The sequence below is a fragment of the Dipodomys merriami genome, unplaced genomic scaffold, assembly GCF_024711535.1.
Source record: "Dipodomys merriami isolate MVZ:Mamm:240054 unplaced genomic scaffold, mDipMer1.0.p SCAF_8, whole genome shotgun sequence".
Taxonomy (NCBI): domain Eukaryota; kingdom Metazoa; phylum Chordata; class Mammalia; order Rodentia; family Heteromyidae; genus Dipodomys; species Dipodomys merriami.
The window spans coordinates 52,415,889-52,440,589 of record NW_027206401.1 but is presented as its reverse complement, the minus strand read 5'-3'; the positions used below and the strand labels follow the sequence as shown (position 1 = coordinate 52,440,589).

Genomic DNA, 24,701 nt, shown 5'->3' with positions numbered 1-24,701 from the left:
TCTGTAACTCTGAAAATATTTATTTATTTATTTATTTATTTTTGCTGGTCCTGCAGGGCCTAGGTGCTGTCCCTGAGCCTCTTACCGAGTAAGAGGCTTGAAGGCTAATACTTTACCACTTGAGCCACAGTGCCACTTCCAGCTTTTTCTGAGTGGTTTATTGGAGATAAGTCTCAAGGACTTTTCTACCTGGGCTAGCTTTGAACCATAATCCTTAGATCTCTACCTCCTGAGTAGCTAGGATTATAGGCTTGAGCCACCAGCCCCCAGCTAAAATATTATTTTAGGAACAGAAAATATTCTTACAATTCAGATAAAGTAAGCCACAATCAGTGTCAAAGATCTCAAGGATTCTTTTCAGAGACATTTTTCATCCTTGGTTAACAATTTAGCTTCTAAACTTTAAGTATATTATAATCTGAAGGGCCTCCTCTGGCATGGTGGAATTGAAAGACTATATTTAACTTGATTTGTAAACTACTAGTATATTGGAGAAAACAAATACAACAACTGTTCTCCACACTAAACAAGCAGCCAAAAAATGTGATTATATAAGAAACTATAAATGAGAGCTCCCCCACAATTACCTGAATGAAGATGTGCTCAGCACGGAGGGAGAAGACATTGAAAGGCAGAAAGGCCGAAGCACTCAGGAATTGTAGTGCAGTGATCAAGAAATGAGGCTCCAGAAGAAAGGGCTCTAGAGATCTGCATGAGTCCTTTTGACTCCCTACTAGATACTAAGTCCTTAATGTGAGAGATAAGCCAAGAACAACCTGGGAAGCTGTAGGCTGGAAAATTCCGAGTTCTCACAAGTTGGTAATTCTTGGGCTCTTGTCTGCTTAATTGGGAAGTCCACACTGATCACGAGGGACATTCATCAGAGACCTGGGTCTTAGTGGTAGGGCTAAATGATACCTAGAGTGACTACTCTAATTGTCCCTTAATAAAAATAAGAAAAGATCAAGTAGCAAGATAATTAACTGTTGACACAAAGCTCAACATATCCATAAGAGAAAATGAAATCCACACAATGTAGAATCAACAATGTAGACTTCACAATTTCTAACATCTAACAGAAAAAAAAAAAAAAACCATGACTATGAGAAAAAGCAAAAATACACTTGAACCAGATCACATGTTGAAATCTGTGGAAGATGCATAGTATTTGGTGTTTGGAAAAATGAAGAAAGGTAAATTTTTTTTTAAATCCAAAAGAAATTTCAATAGTGAAAGGAAAAAAATGGTTAGCAGTAACAGGAAATTAAAGGTCAGCGACCCTGAAGGCCTAGCAAAAGAAACTGAAGTTCAGAAAAAGAAAAAAAGTCTTTAGCAATGTATAAGGGCAACAGCATTCTGATACAGTTGTAAGATCAGAAGACATGAGAGATAAAAGGAAATGATACCTGAGGAATTAATGGGCAAAGCATTTTCCCTTTGATGGAAACTCTGAATCCATCCATCACCAATATTCAATCAGCTTCCAATAGGAAGGCACAAGACATATCATCAACAAGTACAAAGAGAAAATCTTAAAAACTGAGGGGGAAAAAAGGGATATAATGTAAGCTCTCTGTCTTTGGATTTCATTAAGTACTGGATTGTTAAAAAGTGTGTGTACTGAATGTGTAAGGATCTTTGTTCCTTACTATCATTCCCTGAAAAATACAAAGTAACAACTACTTACAGAATCATTTGTATTGGACTAGGTATTGTAAGTAAAGTAGGGTGACAAAGTTTATGGGAAGAAGTGCACAAGGTGCAGATATTGTGCCACTCCCGTATGTTACTTGAATAATGGCAGATTTGTGTTACCTTTAAAGAGCCCCAAATCCATGCCCTGAAGATACTGGGGGACCACTGTACAAGCAAAGTAACAACAATAGGAGTTACCAGTGACGTTTCATGGTCAAGAGACAACAGAATAAAATCAAAGTGTTCAAAGAAAAGAAAAAAATTAATTAAAATTCTATACTGAGCAGGTATAGAATATATTGAGCTTATATATTTTTTTAAATTGTAAAGGTGATGTACAGAGAGGTTATGTAACTGTAGTTACGTAAGTCAGGTAATGAATACATTTTGTTTTGAATAGTGTTACTGACTCCCTCATTTTCTTCCAGTTTTTTTCCCTCCTGACCATCATCTCACACAAGTTCTATAGTTCATTTCCAATATAGTTGAGGTTATAGTTTTATTTATTTGGTACTTAAGGTTTTTTTTGTTTTTGGGTCCGGTCGTGGGGCCTGAACTCTGGGCCTGGGTGCTGTCCCTCAGCTCTTCAGCTCAAGGCTAGCGCTCTACCACTTGAGCCACAGCGCCACTTCCACCTTTTTTTCTTTTTGCTTATTTGGTGCTGAGGAATTGAACCCAGGGCCTCATGCATGCAAGGCAAGCGCTCTACCACTGAGCCACCTTCCCAGCCCCATTGGTACTTAAGTTTAAACTCAGAGCTTGGTGAATGTTGGGCAAGTGCTTTACCACTTAAGCCACTCCCCAGTCCTTTTTGACTTCAATTGTTTTTCAGATGACCATCTTCCCAACTATCGGGACTATAAATGTATACTACTGCTGCTGGCTTATCAGCTGAAATAGGGATTTACTAACTTTTTGTACAACCTAGCCTAAATCTGTGACCCTTCCAATCTTTGCCCTCTGAGTAGCTGGAATTTTAGACATGAGCCACTGCACCGAATCTAAAAAGTATTCTTCAAAACTGAGGACAAAGAAATAAAAGCTGAGAGAATTTGTTCCTAGTAGTAATCTGAATTAAAATTTAAATGAGAAAAACAATTTAAGATAGAAGTTCAAATTTATAGAAGGAACACAAAGTACTGCAAACAGGTAACCTTGTACATAAATCTACATTCTTTTTTTGTCGGTCACACACATAGAACATTAAAAGCAAAGAAGAAAAAGGATACTCCTCCCCACCACCAGGCTTTGAAGATCTTTGGCCTGGCTTTAGAAATGCCAACAGCCCTAACACAAAGCTTTATCTCCTGTTTTTTATTCATTTTTTCTAACTGGCTCATCATTTACTCTCTGCAATGGAAAAGCAAATTCATTTCTAATAATTTCTCAGTAGTCAGATTATGACACAACCTCATTCAATCTGCTCAAGGCTCTTCCAAGACAACAGGATTTCTCTTTATTATTTTTCTCTAAGATACAAAAAAGCCACCAACACAGGTATGTTCACTGCAGCACTATTCACTACAGCCAAGGTGCCCCTCAATGGACAAATGGATCAAGACAATGTGATATATACATAGACACACACACACACACACACACACACACACACACACACACACACACAATGGAATTTTGTTCATCCATTAGAAAGAATGACATTGTATCATTTGCAAAGAAATGGAAGGATCTGGGAAAAATTATGTTACATGAAGTAAGTCAGGTCTGGGGAGATAAAGGTTACATGTTTTCTCTCATATTTGAAAGCCAGATGGAATGAGTTTATAAATATATAAGTAAATACTTTGGAAAGTATACAAGTGTACACAAATGTCCTGGCTGTATCTTTAGTTCAAAACTATACTACCTTTTCAAAATATGAAAGCCATTACAATTACCTGGCAGTTCTTCATGCTTCAATTCACTCTCATGTTCCTCTTCAGGTTGCTTTATGTTAGCATCACAACTGGAAAAATAATTTAGTTACTATGTAGTAAAACATACAAATAACAGATTCTCATATAACCATTTAAGATTTTTTTTAATCTTCTAAAATTGAATCTTCTCAAATACTTCTGTCCTACAAAAAGCTAAAAGTTCAGAGCTGTACAAAAATATTTTGAAAATAACAGCCCATCAGTTTATGACTGATTGTACTGCACAAGTAACCAAACGAAAAGGCCATTTTTTTCTTAAATTTATATATAATTATACACAACTTTATATACATAGTATGTGCATCTAAATGTACACACTTAACCTCACTTAGTTTTTTTCACAATAGGTTAAGAGCTGACCAGCAGATACTGAAGTGATGTCTGAGTAGAGGACAAGAACTATTACCCAGTTCAGCATTCACATACAATTTCACCTGGAAATGAAAGATGACTAGGACCTGAAAACTCAGCAATGAGCAGACACAATGAGCGTGTTTTAATTGTATAGGAAACAGTAGTCATAGACTACTTTCTTTCAAACCAAGGCATCAGTTGTACCTTTCTCAGTCCCTTAACTCTGTCTTTACTGAGATATTAGCACCTTGAGGAACTGGAAGACTGATCACAGGAAGAGTAGCCAGCATTTAATGCTGTGAACTTCAGGCTATGCTGCAATTGGCCTATTATGAACAGAAATACCCAAATTTAACAATATTGTTAAGAAATAAAAAAAAAACAAGTTAAGGAATAATACAAAGATGCAAAAAAAATGTGATCAACAAATGTATGTGTGCTTACTCTGTGCTGTCACTGGTGGGAAAGTCAACTGCTACAGTGTCCCCACATAACTTTTGTTGGATATGCCAATAAAGCCAGGCTTTGAATATTCTTTACCAAGCTATTCTCACTATTTGCAGCAAGTAAATATGAGATATGAGGTACTCTTTCCACCAAAAGAGCAGGTTTATTTCTCCTTCAGTAAAAGTGACAGATTTCCCAAGCTCAGTGTTTCTTTCCTGCAATGCAGACATATAACTGGGATACTTTTGTAGTAACCCAGGGATATGGGACACCAATGAAAACATGGAATTGCTTTTGTTGTAAATAGGCCCTTTGTTTCTGAGGAAACTCCTATTCCTTGTTAATATCCACAAAAATGGAAGTCTGTCCTGGTCACTGGCAAGTAGTAAAACGTCTCAGACCCCATACAGTCTGTGCTAGTAATTAAGTACTGCCTTTTCTGTCTGTAAGAAGCTAATAATCTTGATACTAGGCATTCAATAATCAGAGGTTATTCTTCTCTTTGTACTTGTGTTATCAAAATCCAATAAAATTAAAGTATGATTTCCATTACTCATATATTAAACTGAGGAAATGAAAAACATCAGGTTACACTAAGTTCTTGAAAATGCCAATGGTCACGACCTTAAGAGAGGACCAGCTCAGTCAGCTAGCAGGAATTCAGAGAGAATGAGGTTTCCTGACAACCAACATAGTCAATCATACATAGAGGTAAGACACAGGCCAAACCTGTATTTGTTCCCTGCTTCCTACTTCCTTTTCTTCCTTTTTGTTTGAGTTCAGAATAGTAACCTGGATTCTATTTTAGATTTTATTTGTGGAAAACCACTTATCAGTTTCTTTCCTAGAATTTTCCAATTATACAATCAGTTTCAACAATAACTTAGATATGAAATTTCAGATAGCTGAAGGCAGAAGAGACTTTAAACATCATATTCTGCAATCATCATATTCTGTCCAGATAAGAAAAACCACTCACCAAAATAATAAACACAGAATTGAGTACAAAAATAAGACTTCATTTTTAGTTGATTTAATTGTTTACCCATTTGAATCTTCAGCTGATTTGTTTACCTACCTGAGTCCATGTATGTGTCAGACTTGCAAAAATACAGAGTAACACAAAAGGTTTATATTGTATATCAATAGGTTTATATTGTATTTGTTACCTATATAAGGCTTTCAATTGTGTAGAGTCATTAGAGTCCAATTCCTTATTTAGTCTTGAATAATCAATGGAAGAAGTCAAGCCCTTCTCAAGTCTGGCAAAAAATTGTTCTTTCTCCTCTTGTTCTTCTAGTGTGTCCAATCCCAATCCATGAATGCTGTGATGGAGCTCAGAAACTACCACTTCTAAAGAGAAAGTACAAACACATTCTATTATTTGGAATTGTGATAAAATTAAATGGAACATTTATTGACCTCCTACCATAAATTTTAAAAATTTTACAAACCTCTCCCCCTCCAAGCCAAACTTGGTACAACTTCTCTAGAGTTGTAATTTTTAACTTCTAGGAAAATACATCTGTATCTAGAAAGATACATTTACATGGTTTAGTCAAGGCTCCAAGATGAGTTGATTTCTGTAAAAATTGGGAAATGAGCATAGTAATTAACAATTTATTCATTTACATTCTACACATTTCTTACCATTTGTTTCTAAGCTGTCAACACTTAAGATAGAGGTCCCACTGCTCTTAAGAAGCTGAATGTTTTCAGGAGACTCCTCTTCTGTTTCCACAATAGGCTGAGAAGTCTTCTTCAATTTCAGGTAGCTTACATTTGTTCCAAGTAGTCCTAAGAATTTAATGGAGTTGGTTATTTATGTTCACAGAACTGTCGATCACTGTGCCAACATGACAACAGTTATACTAATTTTGTGCAAAATAGTTACAATAAATCTATGGAATAAAAACCTATCAGACCTACAATTCACAAAAAAAGTATAATTCCATTTGCTTGCAGTGCCTCTGATTAAATAGAATATTTCAAAACTTTGCATAAGATCTCAAGAAAATTTTCTTGAAACATAAAGTACTTAATACAGTATGCCACATTACTTTTCTCCTGTCAATAAATGTGCACAACATGAACTAATATACAAAACACCACAGGAAAAAGCAGGTCCCAGGAAAGACAACTACAGAAGCCAGACAAGACCTAACAATACACCAGCAAGAGTTAGTATAAATATTACCTCAACTAAGTAGATGGAAACAACAATAGGTCTTTGGAGTCATTATTCCCCAAACACTGGAAACACCGGCTGGAAACTGGCTTCCTGCAGGCTAGTCTCACACCAGTATACATGTTTACTATTGGGAGCGTGGAAGATAGCCGAGTCTCACAGTATTCTAGATAATGAAATTGTCTCTAAAGTTAATTCATTTAAAATATAATAAAATTGTTTAGTGACTGATTAAATATTAGATGATATTAAGGATTACTACTGTTACTTCTTAGATAACATCACAATCATATTTTTAAAAGTACTTATTCTAAGAAATACTTGGGCCAGGAGCTGATGGCTCATGCCTGTAAACCTAGTTACTCAGGAGACTGAAATCTGAGCATCACAGTTCAAATCTACATTGGGCAAGAAAGTCTGTGAGACTCTCATCTCCAACTACCAAAATACCAAAAGTAGAGCTCTGGTTCAAGTGGTACAATGCCAGCCTTGAGCAAAAAAGCTCAGGACAGTGCCCAGGCCCTAAGTTTAAGTTCCAGGACCTGTACCAAAAACAAACAAACAAACAAAGTAAAGAAAAGAGATACGTGGAAATATCTGTGGATAGAAGTGATAAGTGACTAAACCTTCTTTTTTCAGTATAATCTAACCAAGGGAATAGAGAAAGTATGGGAAATAAGAGAAGCATGACTGACCATAAGTTAAAATGGTATTTTTAAGACAATGGATACAAAGGAATATATTCTACTTCTTTCTGAACCTCTGACATCTTTCATAGTATAAATGTTTTTAGTCTCAATAGCTATGGCTCATACCTGAAATCTTAGTCACTTAGGAAGCAAAAACTAGGAAGAGAATGGTTTGATGCCAGCCTGGGCAGTTAGTAAGACTAACTCTCAAATGATAAGCCAGGCTTGGTGACCACACTTATGATCCCAGCCAAATGAAAAGCATGGAAGATCTTGATCTGAGATCAGTTCTAGGCAAAAATACAAGACCCTATCTGAAAAGCTTAAGTGGTAGGATGCCTATTTAGCAAGGTAGAGCCACTGAATTCAAAACTTCAATATGGCCAAAGAAAGTTTCTGAAACCTGAACAAGACAGTATAATTTTTGTTTATAAAACAAATGTCTTTAATATTATTTAGATTTTTAAAAAACGGTGTGCATCTTGAACAGTATTAATGCATGCCATGCAATAAAGGCCTTTGTCATGGGAAAGTTACTGTATAACACAAAAAGCAAATACTTATTGATGCTGGGAATTGTCTTAAGATTTCTCAGTGAATAAAACAAAGAACCCTGCCCTATGAGCTTACAAAGCAGCTGTAGAAAAATTGAAGAAAATTGGGGGCAAGTATATGGGAGAGCATGGCAAATTTAAAGAGGGTATCCTAGAAGACTTCACTTGAGCTCCACTTGAGCTAAGACCTATAGACATAGAGAACCAATGCACCTGAACACTTAATAAAAGGTGTTTAAGGAAGAAGAAATATGCATTCAGCCCCTGAGGCAAAAGGCCAGGCGTGTGAGACATATGAGGAGGCTAGTAGATCTATACTAGCATGAGCCAGGGGAAAGCAGAAAAAAATCAACAGGTCAAAGAAGTCATGATGCAAGATTCCTGGAGGGTGGGGACTTAGAGGCCACTAGCTTTTATGAATGACAAGAGAAGCTATTACAATGAGTACGGAATGATGATATGAATGGTGAATGAAGTCATTAAGAATAGACAGGAGAATTGGAGGTGGTGGTAAAATAGGAACTGAAAAGTCTTTATGAAATTAAGAATAACATGCATATAAGTGGACAATAAGGAGCGGCAGTGAGTGGTATGATGACATACTTTATAAGAAGATGGAGAAAAAGGTCTAGAAGAGACAGGTCTCTGGTGGATGAGGGAAAGCAGGCAGTAACCACTGGAAAAGCAGTAGGACTTACAGAATGGAGCTCAGTGTGTTACAACTCCAGAGCTTTGGAGGAAACCCCTGAGATATTAATGGAGAAGGGTCCTATCTAGACTGGAAAAATCCAAGAACATTCTGCACAGAAGTAATACTGCCAAAATTTGAAGAATGATGGGGAGGTAATTAGGTGATGTGGGAAAGGATGACAACTGCAGGAAGGGAGAATAGCAGTTACAAAGGGAGGAATACGCTCCATTTGAGGTTAGGGAGGTTAGACTTCTCCAGAAAGGGTGACTGTGAGATATATCTATATTTGCATATATAATATATATGTTTTATAGACATATATATTTATATATACTACATATATCTCATATATATATATGAGTTCATATCCAGTCCCATTTTATATATATAGTGAGGGTGGGAGAGAGAGAAAAGCAAAGAGAGACATTACCTACAGATATATTGACATATTTTTCATAGTTTGTTAATGACTAGTAAAAATAGTTGCAAACAAACTGTGATACCAAAACTTACAGATGTGTTCAAACTTCCCTGTGATGACATTAATACAGTGCCAGCATATTTTATTAAATCATTTTTAAATCAATTTACCATTAAACCTGCTATCAAGTGCATAATAAAATATAATAAAGTGAAGTAACAATGAACTCAAAAATCTACATTAATGTTTGTATTGTAGTAACAAAATCCAGAATTAAAGTCTTGACAAACCTCTTGTGATCAAATAATTTAACATAAAAACTTCACATTATTTACCGTCATCTTTAAAATCATCTTCAGTTATCCACCAAGGCACTGTATCTTTCTTCTTCATTTCTTCTGCAGGTTGTTTGGGCATTTTGTTTACATTTTCAAAAGAATCATCTGAAAGCTGAATCAGAGGCAAATTATAAAATTTTAAAATATACTGTAAATGAGAAAATTCCATCATTAAATATTTCAATTCTCTTAAGTTTATCCCTTAAACAATATTTTTAACAAAAACATACTTTTTTTTATTGTTTTTGTACAGTTGATATACGAAGGATTACAGTTATAAGAATCAATAACATAATGAGTAATGAGTATAATTCTTTTTGAACCCTGTCTCCTGATTCTTCCCTCCCTTCTCCACCCATAAGATATTCAGTTCATTTTCCACATAGTGTCTAGTATCACTGTTGAATTTGTTCATCCTTGTTCCACCTTTTCTGTGCCCTCCAAAATACAAACAAACAAAAGGAACAGAAAACAAAACAGCAACAATGGCAACTAAAAATGTCTCCTGTTTCCTTTTCTTGGAGTTCCTTTCATAGAATATTATTTTATATGATCATCTGCACATAGCTATTGGGCCTTTGGCAACCACTCCTATGCATATCCTCCTCTGGCCTTGATGTGTGAATGTCCAGAGTCCTATATAATATTCATGTCCCAGTGAACATATATATTCTTATCTGTAAACACAGGTGGCTAAATTAAAAATCAAGAAATGTGTTTGAATACTGATTTCATATCTAGAATTAAACAAGCAAAGCACAATAAAGAAAGAAAGTTTGATGAAACCACTTGTTGAGGAAAGGAGAACAAATATTTGTTCTTATCTTCTACATGCTCTCTAAGGTTTAAGAACAAGAAGCAGTTGAACAAAATTACCCAGGATCATGGCAAAAGAACTCAGAACTCCAAGACTAGGGACTAAATTTCAGAGGAATGATGACGTTGTCTGGAGAAATTAACATTTTGTCACAGTGGTTTATCACTTGGAGTTATCCTTTTTCACTCATCCAGTACACTTTACTATAACCCTAGCCTACTGTAGCCCCAGTGTAGTACTTTCTCCTAGCCAGTAAGCCAGAATTCCCCCTTTAAACTGAGAAATCAAAGACCTCAGCCAGCACTACCATCTTCCCCTCACTAATCTCATCTACTCAAGAACTTTTCCCTCTCCAAGGGCACAATTCTGTCCTACACTCCCAACAGAAGCTTCACAGGGGTTCCAGTTCCCTTTCATCTCTTCCTTAGGTGCTTCTGATATAATGCCTGCATCTTGCGCCTCTCTAGTCTCTAGGCTTACTCTTCCTCCATATTGTATACCTGGCTCAGGACTGCCTCTAGCCCAGCAACTGGCACAACCTGGAATCAAAGAACCAATACTTAACTCTACCTTATACTCAGAGAGGTGTGGAAGGGCAAAGCAAACTGAAAAATGTCCTTATCCCTACCTTCCTTTTACTGTACCTGCTGCATTTCCTTTACATAACATTTTTAAAAATTGATCATTAACCCCTTAGAATCTGGTTTCCTCACAAACAACTTTCCTCCAGAAACCAAAGGCCTCCTAAATGCCATGAATGACTCATCAGTCATCCTTCCCTCTTCATATTGCAGAATTTGGTGCTGGTGACCAACTCTTTAACTTCATGAAACTGTATCTTTGACCAGACCAGCATCACTCTCACCATGTTCCATCCCTATGCGTACCCATGTATGTAATAGTGTTGGGTCTTTCTGCCCATTTTGTCAGCTCAAGACCTCTCTAGGACTGTGTTTCTGATCGCTTCTCTTCTAAATCTCCAGCTCTCTAAGTCACATTACCTCACTTCATCTTCAAATAATCTTGCAACAATTTTCTGATGAGAGCAGTGAAGCTCAGAGAGGTAAAGTGCCACTCAAACTAACTCAGGTCTGTTCTGAGAGCCTGTCTACTTTCCACCACACAACTAGGATACCAATAGGAGACTTTGTAACTTCTAAGATAACAAGACACACACATCTCACACATGTAAAACAAAAAATTATTTCTAAGAGTGTCAATTTCAAGAAGTGAGCTCAAGAAGTACTTATTGTCTTTACTACATATAGGTAGGATGAAGGGAAGAAGAAAACCTACTCTTTATTTAACCTGAAGTTCTGTTAACTAGTTGTATCACTTACCATTTAGTCCCTAGCTTCTTCTCAACACATTTTTAAAATTTATCTATAGCACAGATATAGAACCACTGATACCATAGGGTTGTAAAAAAATGATGTCTCAGCCTTTCTAACACATTGCAGGTGTTCTGACTTTCAAACCTGTCCACACTGATTAAGAGGTTGTCATCATTAAAGACTGAGCCACGTGCTAGTAGCTCATACATGGAATTCTACTTATTCAGGAGGTTGAGATCTGAGGATCACGGTTTAAAGCCAGCCTGGGTAGGAAAATCTATGAGACTCATCACCAATTAACCAACAAAATACTGGAGGTGGAGCTGTGGCTCATGTGGTAGAGTGCTAGCTTTAATCAAAAAAGCTCAGGAACAGCACCTAATCTATGAGTTCAAGCCCCAGGACCAGTACTTTAAAAAAAAAATAAAAAGAGCTGATTCTAGATAAGAACAAAATTACAAAATTAGCAAAGACATAGAGAAACATAAACCCTAATTAACATACAGTTAGTGAGAATATAACCAGCTACACTAGACAGTAGTCTAGTACCTTTCTAGTGGTAAAAAACTACACACAAAATTAGCATATGGCCTTGAAATTCATTTACAGGCATATAAGAAATGAAAACACGTTTTTGCAAAAACTTGCACATAATTATTCATAATCGCCCAAAGATGGAACTATCTGAAATGTCCATCAACTACTAAGCAGGTGAACAAATGCCGCATACCCTTTATCCATACAATGGCATATTATACAGCTGTAAGAACAAACTAATATATGTGAGAACATGGGAAGACTTGAAAAAAATCTACGTTTAGTACAAGAAGTAAGTACAAAAAGCCAGACCGTAAAGGCCAAATAGTGTATGTTCCATTTAACAAAATCTTTGGGGAAACTACTAACAGATACAAGATTTCTTTCTGTGATGATAAATATGTTCTAAATTCAATTGTAATGAAAGTTAAAAACTTTAAAACATTGAATTATGCACTTCAAATGGACAAACTGTATGGTATATGAGTTATATATAAAGTGAATTTTTAAAATTTGGTTGGCCCACCCCCTAAAACCAACCATATGTATATATGTATATAGATATACATGGTATATATTTATATATAAATATTTTTAATATATTCATATATTTAACATATGTATACATGCATTTATTATATATCTATATTAATTTACATTATATTATATATTATATGTTTACATATATGTAACAAATTTACATTTTTATTTATATGCTATACATTATTTATTATGTTTTATATATTATATTATATATTATATAACATACAACACTAACTATATAAGTAAATGTATAATATAATAATATAAAATACATAATATATAACATATTTATATAAGATATAAATATGAATAAATATATATTTATATATAACATAACTATATGTAAATATAATAAATATATTCTGATTTAGAATAATATATCATATTATTTATATGATATATATTATTTACTACATATATTTATTTATATTATATATTTGTATTTGTACATCAATATATATGGGAGGAAAACAAAGAGGAAGGGGAAAATGGAGAGTGAAAGGCAAGGGGAAAGGGAAGGAAATATATGGTACCCCAAGAAGTAACCTCGCTACTTTTTTTTGGGGGGGGGTCCGGTCGTGGAGCCTGAACTCAGGGCCTGGGCACTGTCCCTCAGCTCTTCAGCTCAAGGCTAGCGCTCTATCACTTGAGCCACAGTGCCACTTCTGGCTTTTTTCTTTATGTGGTGCTGAGGAATCAAACCCAGGGCCTCATGCATGTAAGGCAAGCGCTCTACTACTGAGCCACCTTCCCAGCCCCACCTGGCTACTTTTTAATGGGTTAACAGAAAAGGCCTCTCTGAGGTGGCAATATTTTAAATAATAGCTTCAATGGCTAGGTAAATATGAGAACAGCATTGTTGATGACAGAAATAGGAAACTGGAAGCCTCCAGGGTGAAATGAACTTGACACATTAAAGGAAAAATTAAGGTGGAGGTGGGAGAAACAAAGTGGAAGAGTGGTACACAGTCAGTGAGGCAGACATGATCAAAATTCTGAAGAGCATTATAAACCATAGATTTCATTTAATATGTATGGATTGTATGCAGCATCCTACCTGGCTGCAGTGTGCAGAAAGGAATGCTAGACATTAGTGAGAAACAGCTGCAATAGTTAAGGTGAACTGATGCAATAGGCAAGGTGGTTTAGCAGGCACCAGCACTGGACTTGAGAGTTGGTAGACTAATAGTGTTTAAGAAATGAAAGAAAAGACTAAAGAGTCCTATGAGACAAATTTACAATACAGCTTTTAAAACAGTGAATTTCCTTACCTCTTTCATAAACTGTTCAAATTCTTCATCCAACTCTTCTTGGGGATAGTAAGCCATAGTTAAATAAGTTTCTGCTTCTCAAAGCAAATATTCCTAAAGTATTTGCAAAATCCAACACTAAATGACAAAAGACATAAACATCTTTTTTAAGAACACCTATCATATCATGAAAACAACCAAACTTAAACTTCAAAAACTGCATTTCATGATGCAAAATTATGACTGGTCGAGATTCCTAATTTATTAAGCAAACTGATTTAGAAAAGAGGCTTGGACAATGTATCTAATATATTATCTAGAATTACATTTTCATCTGTTAATATCTGATTGTTAAAAGGTAACTTCTCAGGGCTGGGAATGTGGTTTAGTGGTAGAGTGCTTACCTAGCATGCATGAAGCCCAGGGTTCGGTTCCTCAGTACCACATAAGCACAAAAAAAAGCCTGAAGTGGCACTGTGGCTCAAGTGGTAGAATGCTAGCCTAGAACCAAAGAAGCTCAGGGAAGTGCCCAGGTCCTGTGTTCAAACCTCAGGACTGGCAAAAAAAAAATTTTTAATAAAAAAATATTTTAAAAGGTAACCTCTTCAGTCTTTCTTAAGCCTACATATAATTGTGTGTTTCCTATTACCTCTTAAATAGACATCAAATCGTCACAGATCTTTTTTTTATTATTATTGTAATGATGCAAACCAAGAAGACCATGTTTTCTTGCAAAACACAGAAGTTTGTGCTGCCTGAATTCAGCCAGTTTCCCCTAATTATTTTACCAATGCATATGAACAGTTTTGCAAAATAGCCTTCCTAGACGTGGGGACGTTTCCGACAGTGAATTTATTAACGATCGCTAAAATAGTTAATGAAATTAATGCAGCACACAGTCATCACGAATTGTTTCTTTTGGAGCACCAAGAAGTCCCCCCCCCCCAAAAAAAAAACAAACACAGAACACCTTAGGTGGAACTGAGTGGTTTTCAAGGCAAAGCTCTCCAATTCCCCAATAAGGAACCCACACTGAAATCTCTCCCAACTTCGGATTGTCACCTAGGTGCAGCAGAGCACCAGCTTCCTTCGGCAGGGGGCAGGAACGGGTGGAGGCCGGGAGAGGCCACCGGCGCCCCGGATTAGCGGGAGGACAGTCTGGGCCCGTGTTTGAACTGACGCGGACCTGCTGCTAGGCCGCGGCGTCTGAGGGCGAGACCAATGAGCACTGAAAAGACGAATCAGAGCAGAAAGTGGGAAGAGGTGCAAACACCAGCCCTGGGGCACTGTGGGCTGGGGACCGTCTTCACCTACCCTGGCCGAGGAATCCCGCGCTTTCCAAAAGGTCAGAGGGGCCGTTGCCACAGCAACCGACCTCGCGGGGGCCCGTCAAAATCATGTGATCAAAGCCGGCCACGTGGCTCGCGGAGTGGGGTACGGCGTCCCGTGGATTTTGCACATGGGATGGGAACCTCGGCTCAGCACCTTACCACGGCCTGTGCGAACCCGCGCTGCTCCACCTTTCAACGCTCTTCCACCTTCTCTGGCGGCCTGAAAAAGTGGGTGGCAGCTCGAAGGTTCCCGGAGATCCCGGAAGCCACCCCATGGCTCTCTGGGAGATGTAGTCCAGTTATCCCTGTGCTGGTGGTTGTCCCCGATCTGGTCGGCCAGGCCTCGTCGACCTCTTAGTTGAACGCTGGGGGAAGCTTGGAGAGAATGAATGCATTGCGTTCCCACTCAGTAAGCCCTGTGAGGAAAACACATAGTCGTCAAAACCAATTCTGAGGTCAGAATAGTGACTCTGGGCCACCACCTAGTGGACAAGAAGTTGAAAATACAAAACACTTACTATTCCTACAGCAGGAATGGGAACTTCTTAAAGATCATCATCATCATCGTCATCATCATCATCATCATCATCATCATCATCATCATCATCATCATCATCATCATATATAGGGGAAAAGCTTAAGTAAAAATATTTCCTGTGAAGAATATTTTGTGCAATGCCTATAAGGAAATAAATAATGTTAAAAGCAAAATGAAAGATTCCCACAGCATCTCTGACTCCCACTACTTTACATTTTCAAACCCCATACCATAATGGCTAGTGGTAGTTTACAACTACTGACTCTGATTTTTGTCCATCTGACCTTCCCCTCTCTACTGCCCAAGCTGATATTTCAGAAAACAGCATTTAGCATAATGAAATTAAGATCAACAAAAAGTTTAGGGCTTTGATTCTTTTAGATAAAATGCACTTTTTGAGCCAGTGATGGGTCTTTATTTACTTAATTCTTAAAACTTACAAATCAGTTCAACTCACCATTTTTTAATTTAATTTAATTTTATTTGTGAACATACTGTACAGAGGGGTTACAATTACATGGGCATGATAATGCGTACATTTCTTACCAAGCATTGAAGCCTCCTCCTTTGGTTTACCGTTCACATCCCTTCCCAGCCTCCCCCCTCCCCCCCAATCCCAATCCTTCTCCTCCCCCCCACCCCCCAACCCCCCTTCCCCCGCACTGACGTTGTAAAGCTCGTTTTGGACATGACAACTTGTACTTCTCATTGTTGCAACAGGTCCACCTGTATCCTTAAACAACTGGTTTTTCCCCATCTCCTCCACAAGTTATACTGACATCAAATATAGTGAAAGCAGGGGTTATACTGTGGGGGAGGGACATACAAAGCAACAAAGAGATAATCTTATAAATGCGTTAGAAACACATGCATGAAAGAAAAAAAAATTAAAATACATATCTAAGGGTTCATTTTCCTGACATCACATTATCTGACCTTTTCTCTTGTATGTGATAAATGACCAGTTAGCTATAGTTTCTTTTTTTTCTTTTTTCTTTTTGCTCAGCTCTTCAGCTCAAGGGGAGCGCTCTACCACTTGAGCTACAGGGCCACTTCCGGTTTTCTGGTGGTTTATTGGAGATAGGAGTCTCACGGTCTCTGTTGCCCTGGCTGGCTTTGAACCACCATCCTCAGATCTCAGCCTCCTGAGTAGCTAGGATTACAGGCGTGAGCCACCAGCGCCCAGCAAGTTTCTGCCCTAACAGAGTGTTTGATCTAGTGTAACACGCAAGTAGAGCAGAGAGTTGTAGAGAAAATTATTACTGCAAAAATGTACCATGAACTGGTAATGTGTTAGAATCTTTCCTTCTGAGGCACAATTTGTGATACAACATAATTTTTACTCGGTATATTATTATGCTAATAATTCACGGTCACCAAGATCAAGTGAGCATTGAATAGTACTAAGTGCTCTTCTTCTCTATTTTATTCCTCCTTCACCTTACACAAATTCTAGAATGGGCAAAGTAGTGATTGCTAATATCTTTTTTTTTTTTTTAATCAGTCATGGGCCTGAACTCTGGGCCTAGGCGCTGTCCCTTAGCTCTTCAGCTTCTCAGCTCAAGGCTAGTGCTCTACCACTTGAGCCACAGCACCACTTCCAGCTTTTTTTGTGTGTATGTGGTGCTGAGGAATCGAACCCAAGGCCTCATGCATGGAAAGCAAGTACTCTACCACTGAGCCACCTTCCTAGCCCCGCTAATATCTTTTAGATACTATTCTTGGTTTTATCAGTGAAAGCACAGAATTCTTTAATTCCATGCAAACGGGGAGAGTTGTTTCATCCTACCCCATTTCTTTTTTCCTTTATTGCCCCCTTCCTTAACACCCCACACCCTTTAGTAATAGATGGCCTTGCCTCTATCTCATTTTTTAAAAAATGATCCCACAAGGCTGGGATTTCCTCAATCTTTTCTCACTAAACCTATAAGCTGTGTCTGCATTTGTGCACATTCTAAACTTTCCAACTATGTTTCAGTGGAGGAAGAATAACACCTTTTATCAGACACATTTTGCATATTTTGACCTAGAGCCCTTATTCATTTTTCTTGTTCCACTAGTAATTTCTTCTCCTACCACACCTATCTTCTCCTCTCTTCCATCTGCTGTCTTTGGGAATCTTCCTTGCAGCATTTAAATATGCCCTGGGATCCAGCATAGCTCTTTCAAAACACTCTCCTCATTGCATATTTCCCCTATAATAAAATTATCTCCTCCTTTCTTGCCAGTTTTCTTGATGAACTATTTCCAATTCATCACCCTTTCATTAGACTTTCTAATCCAATTTGCACTGACATCAGACTATTAAAACCATCATGGATAGGACTACCAATTTTCCCTATATTGCTACATTAGAGAAAAAAAAGACATCAGCTATTTGATCTCTCAATGCTATTTATCACTATCCATTTTCTTTTCTTGCTTAGTCTTTTATGACTCTTTCCTCAGTCTTTCACCATTCCTTCAGTTAACCTACCTGATCATCAAGGTAATTTCTGGGTCATTGTATCTTCTTTTACATTCTTATCCTAAGAAATATTCTGCTCATGGCCTTAACTACCATCTTTACACTTTTGACTCTCAAATATATTCCTCCCATTCTAAACTCAGTTTTGAATCATAGGGTCCTTATCCAAGTTATCCAAATCTTGATATCCCATAATTATCTCTAACTCAATGGATGCCTTGTTAGTCTGCTCTTCTCCTATATTGATATCTTTCTCTTTCAGTACCTCCTGTCCCATTGTGTGGTAGTTATGCTCATCCAGTTACTCAACAGACATCTGGGTGTTCTCTCTTCTCCACATCATTAAGACTTGCCAAAAAATAATACTCCTTTATGATTAAAGCTCTGGAGAAAATAGGAGTCCATGGAACATTCCCCAATATAATAAAAGCTATATATGACAAACCTACAGCCAGCATTATACTTAATTGCAAAAAGTTAAAATCATTTCCTCTAAAATCAGGAATGAGACAAGGATGTCTATTCTCTCTACTCCTCTCTAATATAGTACTGGAATTCCTACCTAGAGCAATAAGGCAAATGACAAACCTAAAGTGGATCCAAATAGGGAATGAAGAAGTAAAACTCTCTCCCTTTTTGCAGATGACATGATTCTGTATTTAAAGAATCCCATAGATTCCTCTCCCCAGTTACTTGAGCTGATGCAAAACTTTGGCAAAGCAGCAGGATATTAACTCACAAAAATCAGTCATTTGGCCGGGCACCAGAGGCTCATGCCTGTAATCCTAGCTACCCAGGAGGCTGAGATCTGAGGATCATGGTTCAAAGCCATCCTGGGCAGGAAAGTCCGTGAGACTCTTATCTCCGATAAACCACCAGAAAACTGGAAACTGTTCTGTGGCTCATATGGTAGAGTGCTCGCCTTGAGCTGAAGAGCTGAGGGACAGTGCCCAGGCCCAGAGTTCAAGTCACACACACACACACACACACACACACACACACACACACACACACACACACACACACACACATCACATCACATCACATCACATCAGTCATTTTTCTGTATTCCAATAATGATTAATGAAAAGAGCAAGGCTGAAATCAGGAAAGAAACTCCATCGGTGATAACCTCAAAAAATAAAATACCTAGGAATTAATTTAACCAAAAGATGTGAAGGACCTCTATGATTAAAACTTCAAAAACCCAAAAAAGGAAATTAAGCTAGATTTAAGGAAATGGATTAACCTCTCAAGCTCCAGGATTGGAAGTACTAACATCATAAAAATGGCAATACTTCCCAAAGCTATCTACAAATTTAATTCAATAACCATCAAAATCCCAACAACATTTTTCAATATTATAGAAAAAAGAATCCAAAATTTCATATCTAATGATAGAAAACCTCCAAATAGCAAAAACAATCCTTATCAAGAAGAACAATGTTGGAGGAATATCAATTCCAAGCTTCAAACTCTATTTCAAAGTTGTAGTAATAAAATCAGCTTGGTACAGGCCAAGAATAGGTCTGAGGACCAATGAAATACAAGACCCAGAAATGAGCCCACATATCTATAGCCACAAGGAGGAAGGATGGGTAGGAAGCCTTCTAGCAAACCTAACGATGGAAATCAGGACAGTAAGATAGTATTCGGGGTCTTACTTACGATCTTTGCTGCCTCCTCCCCTTTTCCCTGAGTGATTATTTGAGAAATTAGCTGGACTAGGTCACAGAGTGCCTGAACATTGGCTCAGAAATAATTCTAGATGCATCTAGGAGGGAAATCCTGGATGTGAATAACATTTGAATCAGTGAATTAGATAATGTAGGTCATCTTCAGTGTGTGGGCCACACCCAATCAGTTGAGGATGTTCACAGAATCAGATTCTGGCTCAAGGGGGAACTTGAGCCAGGCTACCCAGAGCTGGACACTGGCCTTCCTGCTTTTGGATGTAGACTGAAACACTGGCTCTGAGTCTTGAGCTGGCCAATATTTAGGCTGAAAAGGCACTGCTGGCTCCTGTGCCTCATGCCTTTGGATGTGGATTGGGAATCCACCAGTATCTGTCCTAGTCTCCAGATTGCCAACTGCAGATGTTGGGACTTGTCAGCCTCTGTAATCATCTATCCATCCATCCATCCATCCATCCATCCATCCATCCATCCATCCATCCATCCATCCATCCATCCATCTATCCATCCATCCATCTATCCATCTGTCCGTCCATCTGTCTGTCCATACTTCCATCTATCCACCCTGTCTGTCTGTCTGTCTACCTACCTATCATCTGTCTGTCCATCTGTCCATCTGTCTGTCTGTCTGTCCACCTATTTATCACCTCTTTCTCTTCTATTGATTGTTTTTGTCTGCAGAACCCTCACTAAAACATCAAGCCTTATTTTGACCTTGATCCCAAAATATGCCCTTAAAGCAGATAGCAGAAATACAGTGTGAAATACCTAGCTTTTACTGTTGACAGCCAGGCTTTTTGAAAGCATATGCAAAATAAACAGATTAGGAAACTTGCACAGTGTTACCAGCAGCTTTCCCATCCCAAGGGGCTTGTGTTTTGATGGAGGAAAAAGAAGGGGATGTGGGCAAAGCCTAGAAGGCAGAATCTCTGAGGAAGGCTGGTGCTCTGCCTCTCTATTGTCTAAGTGGAAACAGGCTGTTGATAAAATGACAGTGGGGTGTGTGTGTGTGTGTGTGTGTGTGTGTGTGTGTGTGTGTGTGTGTGTGTGTGTGTTTGGGCCAAGAAACATGGTTATGGCCCTTGTTGAGAAGAAGATACACAGAATCCTGAACGGAATGACTAACTTTTCATATTTGCCAGTTTTTTCTCTAGCATCAAGAGAGTCGTTCCTACAAAGTTGACTATCAATTGTGTGTGTGTGTGTGTGTGTGTGTGTGTGTGTGTGTGTGTGTGTGTGTGTGTGAGAGAGAGAGAGAGAGAGAGAGAGAGAGAGAGAGAGAGAGAGAGAGAGAGAGAGAGAGAGAGAGAGAGAGAGAGTGAGAGAGTGCATGCGCGCATTGGTACTGGAGTTTGAACTCAGGGCCTGGACACTGTCCCTTAGCTTTTTTGCTCAATGCTGGCGCTCAGCCACTTGAGACCCAGATCTACTTAGGAATTTTTTTCCAGTTAATTGGAGGTAGACTTTTCTGCCCAGGCTGGCTTTGAACCATAATCCTCTAATCTCAGCCTCCTGAGTGATTAGGATTACAAGTGTGAGCACCAGTGCCTGAAATTTACATATCTTCAAGTAGTTTTACAAATAGATTTCAAGCCAATGTGTAAGTTTGTGGCGAAAAAATGGTAAGATAAAGAGTGAATCAATTCAGCAGTGATATTTACGAGACATTGTTTTGGACATGAACTATACAACTTAGGAGAAAGGGAGGTGGGAGGGGAAAACTGAGAGAAAACAAGCGAGGGAGTTACATTGTTCAAAAGGAAATGTGCTCATTACCTGACTTATGTAACTCTAATTCCTCTGTATGTCAACTTTACAATAATATTTTTTAGAAAGACTTGCCAATGCTTCCTGTAAATTATGTCCCCATTTTGTTCACATCTTAGTTGCAAATACCCCAGTCCTAGGCATTATTTTCTCTTGTCAGAACTACTTGAAAAGCTTTCTAATATGCACCCTTGCTTCTACTGTTGTTCTCCTCTAACCCACATAATAGAAAATTTTACCATGTGGAAATGTAAATATATGAGTACATTTCTTATCAAGCATTGTTGCCTCCTTGTTTCCCCTTCCCATTCCTTCCCATACTCCTCCCCTCTCCCCATCCAACCCTCCCCTCACCCCCCACCAAAGTTGTTAAGTTCGTTTTTCGACATAACATCTTGTACATCTCATTGTTGCAATAGGTCCACCTGTATCCCTAGTTAAACTATTTGTTTTTTTCCCTTCCCCTCCACAAATTATACCAACATCAAAAACAGTGAAAGTATGGGTTATACTGTGGGGGAGGGACATAAAAAGCAACATAGAAATCATCTTATAAATATGATAGAAACAATTGCGTGAAAGGAAAAAAAGCCCCCCCAAAACATTTGAACACTTATCTTGGGGTTCACTCCCCGAACACCAACTTATCTGACCTTTTCTGCTTGACTCAGACATCTACTAGTCATTGCAAATAAGGGAAACCATGGGACCTATGTTTCTTTGGGCCTTGTAAATTGTTTTTGCATAAATGCTGAATAATTTATCATTCTGAATTGTGGTAGAGGACTAACCAAGATTTTTTTATATACATAGTTTGATTGTCCTGCATTTTTAAAAAGAATTCTAGTCATCTTTGATATTTTTGAGAGCATACTCTGTACTAGAAGTTGTTCCATAACTTTTTATACTGTCACTTTCCCAAATACATTTTGAAGTAGATGACATAGTCTGAATCTCAGTTTAAGATTTGAAGAATAATTTTCTGAAGTTCAGCTAACAAAGAGGCAGATTCAAGATTCCAACTATGATATATTGATCTTATTGACTCATAATTTTAAACATTGTATAATACCAAATTCCATGATAAAATGTAAATGAATTGAGAAAAATAAGTTAGATAATTGAGTAATTGTTGCTTTTGATAGAATCAAAGATTCCTACTTTGATGTTTCTTCATAACTATAAGAAATTTCTTATGTTTTATGGCTTCTGTATTGACATACACTTCTGTATATATTCTGGGTCTGTCTAGTTTCCTAGGTTCTAGAGCAAGTGGTCTATAGTCCAGGATTTACTGACTTTTCTTATTGCAAAATACAGTATAGTGTGGGAACTCAGCCAACAGTCAAGACCTGCAGCATCCTGGGATATAAAACTAGGGACTTAAGGAGGTTAACTGAATTAGACCCATTTACACAACAATCCAATTGAACAAAAATCCTTATTTTTGCACCTCCTTTTCTGATATAGGGGATTATCTTTTTTGATGTAGATAATGAGAAGACATTGAAGGAATTGTGCTATTCTGATCATAATTAAATTTAATGCCTTACGTTGTTCTGCGTATGTTGGTTGTTGTTATTGTTAACTTTCCCCCATTCCTTATATCCTGCTGCTTTTATTCTAATTACTTAAAACCTTTAAAAAATTCTTTTATATAAAATCTAGTGTTCAAAGTTTTAACTGATGTTTTAATTTTCCTGAAGAAAAATAAGGCTAATTACTCATAATAGGAATTATGAGAAATTATGCAGTCAGCTTTTTGTGGATTTAAATGTGTTTAAACCAGGGGTGGATGCCTTTCCCCTAGGCTTTGAAGAGCTGCCAGTTGGCAATTAGACCATGAGGACATGGATGTTTACTTAGGTTGTGAAACCGTTTTTAAAATAATTCTCCAATAATTTATAAAGCGGCCATTGGGGATGTCAATGATCATAACAATTTGGCTCTATTTCTAAAAAAGATAATTAACAGAATATTTTATATTTGTAACTGAAACCAAAAAACCCATAAATCAATATATTATACTTCATCAAATTAAATAAAAGGCATCACTCTATGAGAGTCCCTACAAGAGGATTAAAAGATAAGCTAAAGTACCAAAGAAAACATCTGATTATTAGAAGATGTAAAGAACACTCAAAAGTCAGTAGTATAAAGGAATATAATTAGAAAATTGAGGAAAGACATGACTGATCCTTCACTAACAAGAATTAAAGAATGGTAAATTAGCACATGAATGATGCTTAACATCACTGTTAGGCAAATGAAAAATAAAACCACAAATATCACAAGATGAGTCTATATGTGAAGAAATAGTATGGGGAATTTTTTTAAAATAAGTTTTTTATTGTGAAAATACTGTACAGGAGGGTTACAATTACATGAGCAAGGTAATGAGTACATTTCTTATCAAGCATTGTTGTCTCCTTTGTTTTTTCCCCTACCACCATCCCTTCCTTCCTCACCCCCTCTCCACCTTCACGCCCCCCCCCCCCCCGCCTAAATTGTAAAGTTTGACATAGCGTCTTGTGTCTTGTATACCTCTGTTGCAATGGGTCACAGTATAGGGAATTTTTGTAGGGATGGAATTATTATATTTCTTGATTGTGGTAACATGTATTGTGGCTACATATGTGATAAAATTATAGAGAACTACACACTCATACATGGGCACACACAAGTGAGTGCATGTAATATTCATAGATTTGGATGACTTCAGTACTATTGTCTTTAATTTTCTGCAAATTAGTAATATTTAAAAATAAAGAGTAAAGAATAATTCTGAAATGGAGGCTAGTGTTTCTTCAATTAAAAGCAAATGTAGTCTTTGATTATTATCCATAATGATTTTCCCATCTTTTTGTGAAGCTTGATATAATGATGAAAAATTAAAATGAAAGGAATTTCCTTTAAAATTACTTTTAAACATGTAATATACAATTTCTTGTATAAATCCAGGCTATTAGTAAATTAGATAATGGTTCATGGTAGTGTATTCCCTTTAACTTTCTGCATATAAAACTGCACAACTCTCCTGAAGTTGCTTATTGGGCTCTGCGTGCAATAAAGATGCCATTAGAGCATATGACTATACAATTCCTCTAAC

The 24,701-nt window shown here is 37.4% G+C and overlaps 1 protein-coding gene across 3 annotated transcripts in view; it reads right to left on the bottom strand.

The window, feature by feature from the left end:
* The window catches only part of Cep162 (centrosomal protein 162), a 77,365-nt gene extending 61,892 nt beyond the window's left edge, over positions 1-15,473 (bottom strand). Inside the window, exons 1-6 of one of the 3 annotated variants that reach the window (XM_070010828.1) lie at positions 15,110-15,473; positions 13,817-13,933; positions 9,312-9,426; positions 6,084-6,230; positions 5,603-5,786; positions 3,594-3,661 (exon numbers count right to left, since the gene is read on the bottom strand). In XM_070010828.1, the coding sequence (XP_069866929.1) occupies positions 3,594-3,661; positions 5,603-5,786; positions 6,084-6,230; positions 9,312-9,426; positions 13,817-13,873 (571 nt within the window). In that variant the 5' untranslated portion in view covers positions 13,874-13,933; positions 15,110-15,473. Of the gene's footprint in view, positions 1-3,593; positions 3,662-5,602; positions 5,787-6,083; positions 6,231-9,311; positions 9,427-13,816; positions 13,934-14,857; positions 14,877-15,109 lie in introns of those variants that run through there. The other 2 variants (XM_070010829.1, XM_070010830.1) reach the window with 2 other exon arrangements.
* Positions 15,474-24,701: the final 9,228 nt, after the last annotated feature.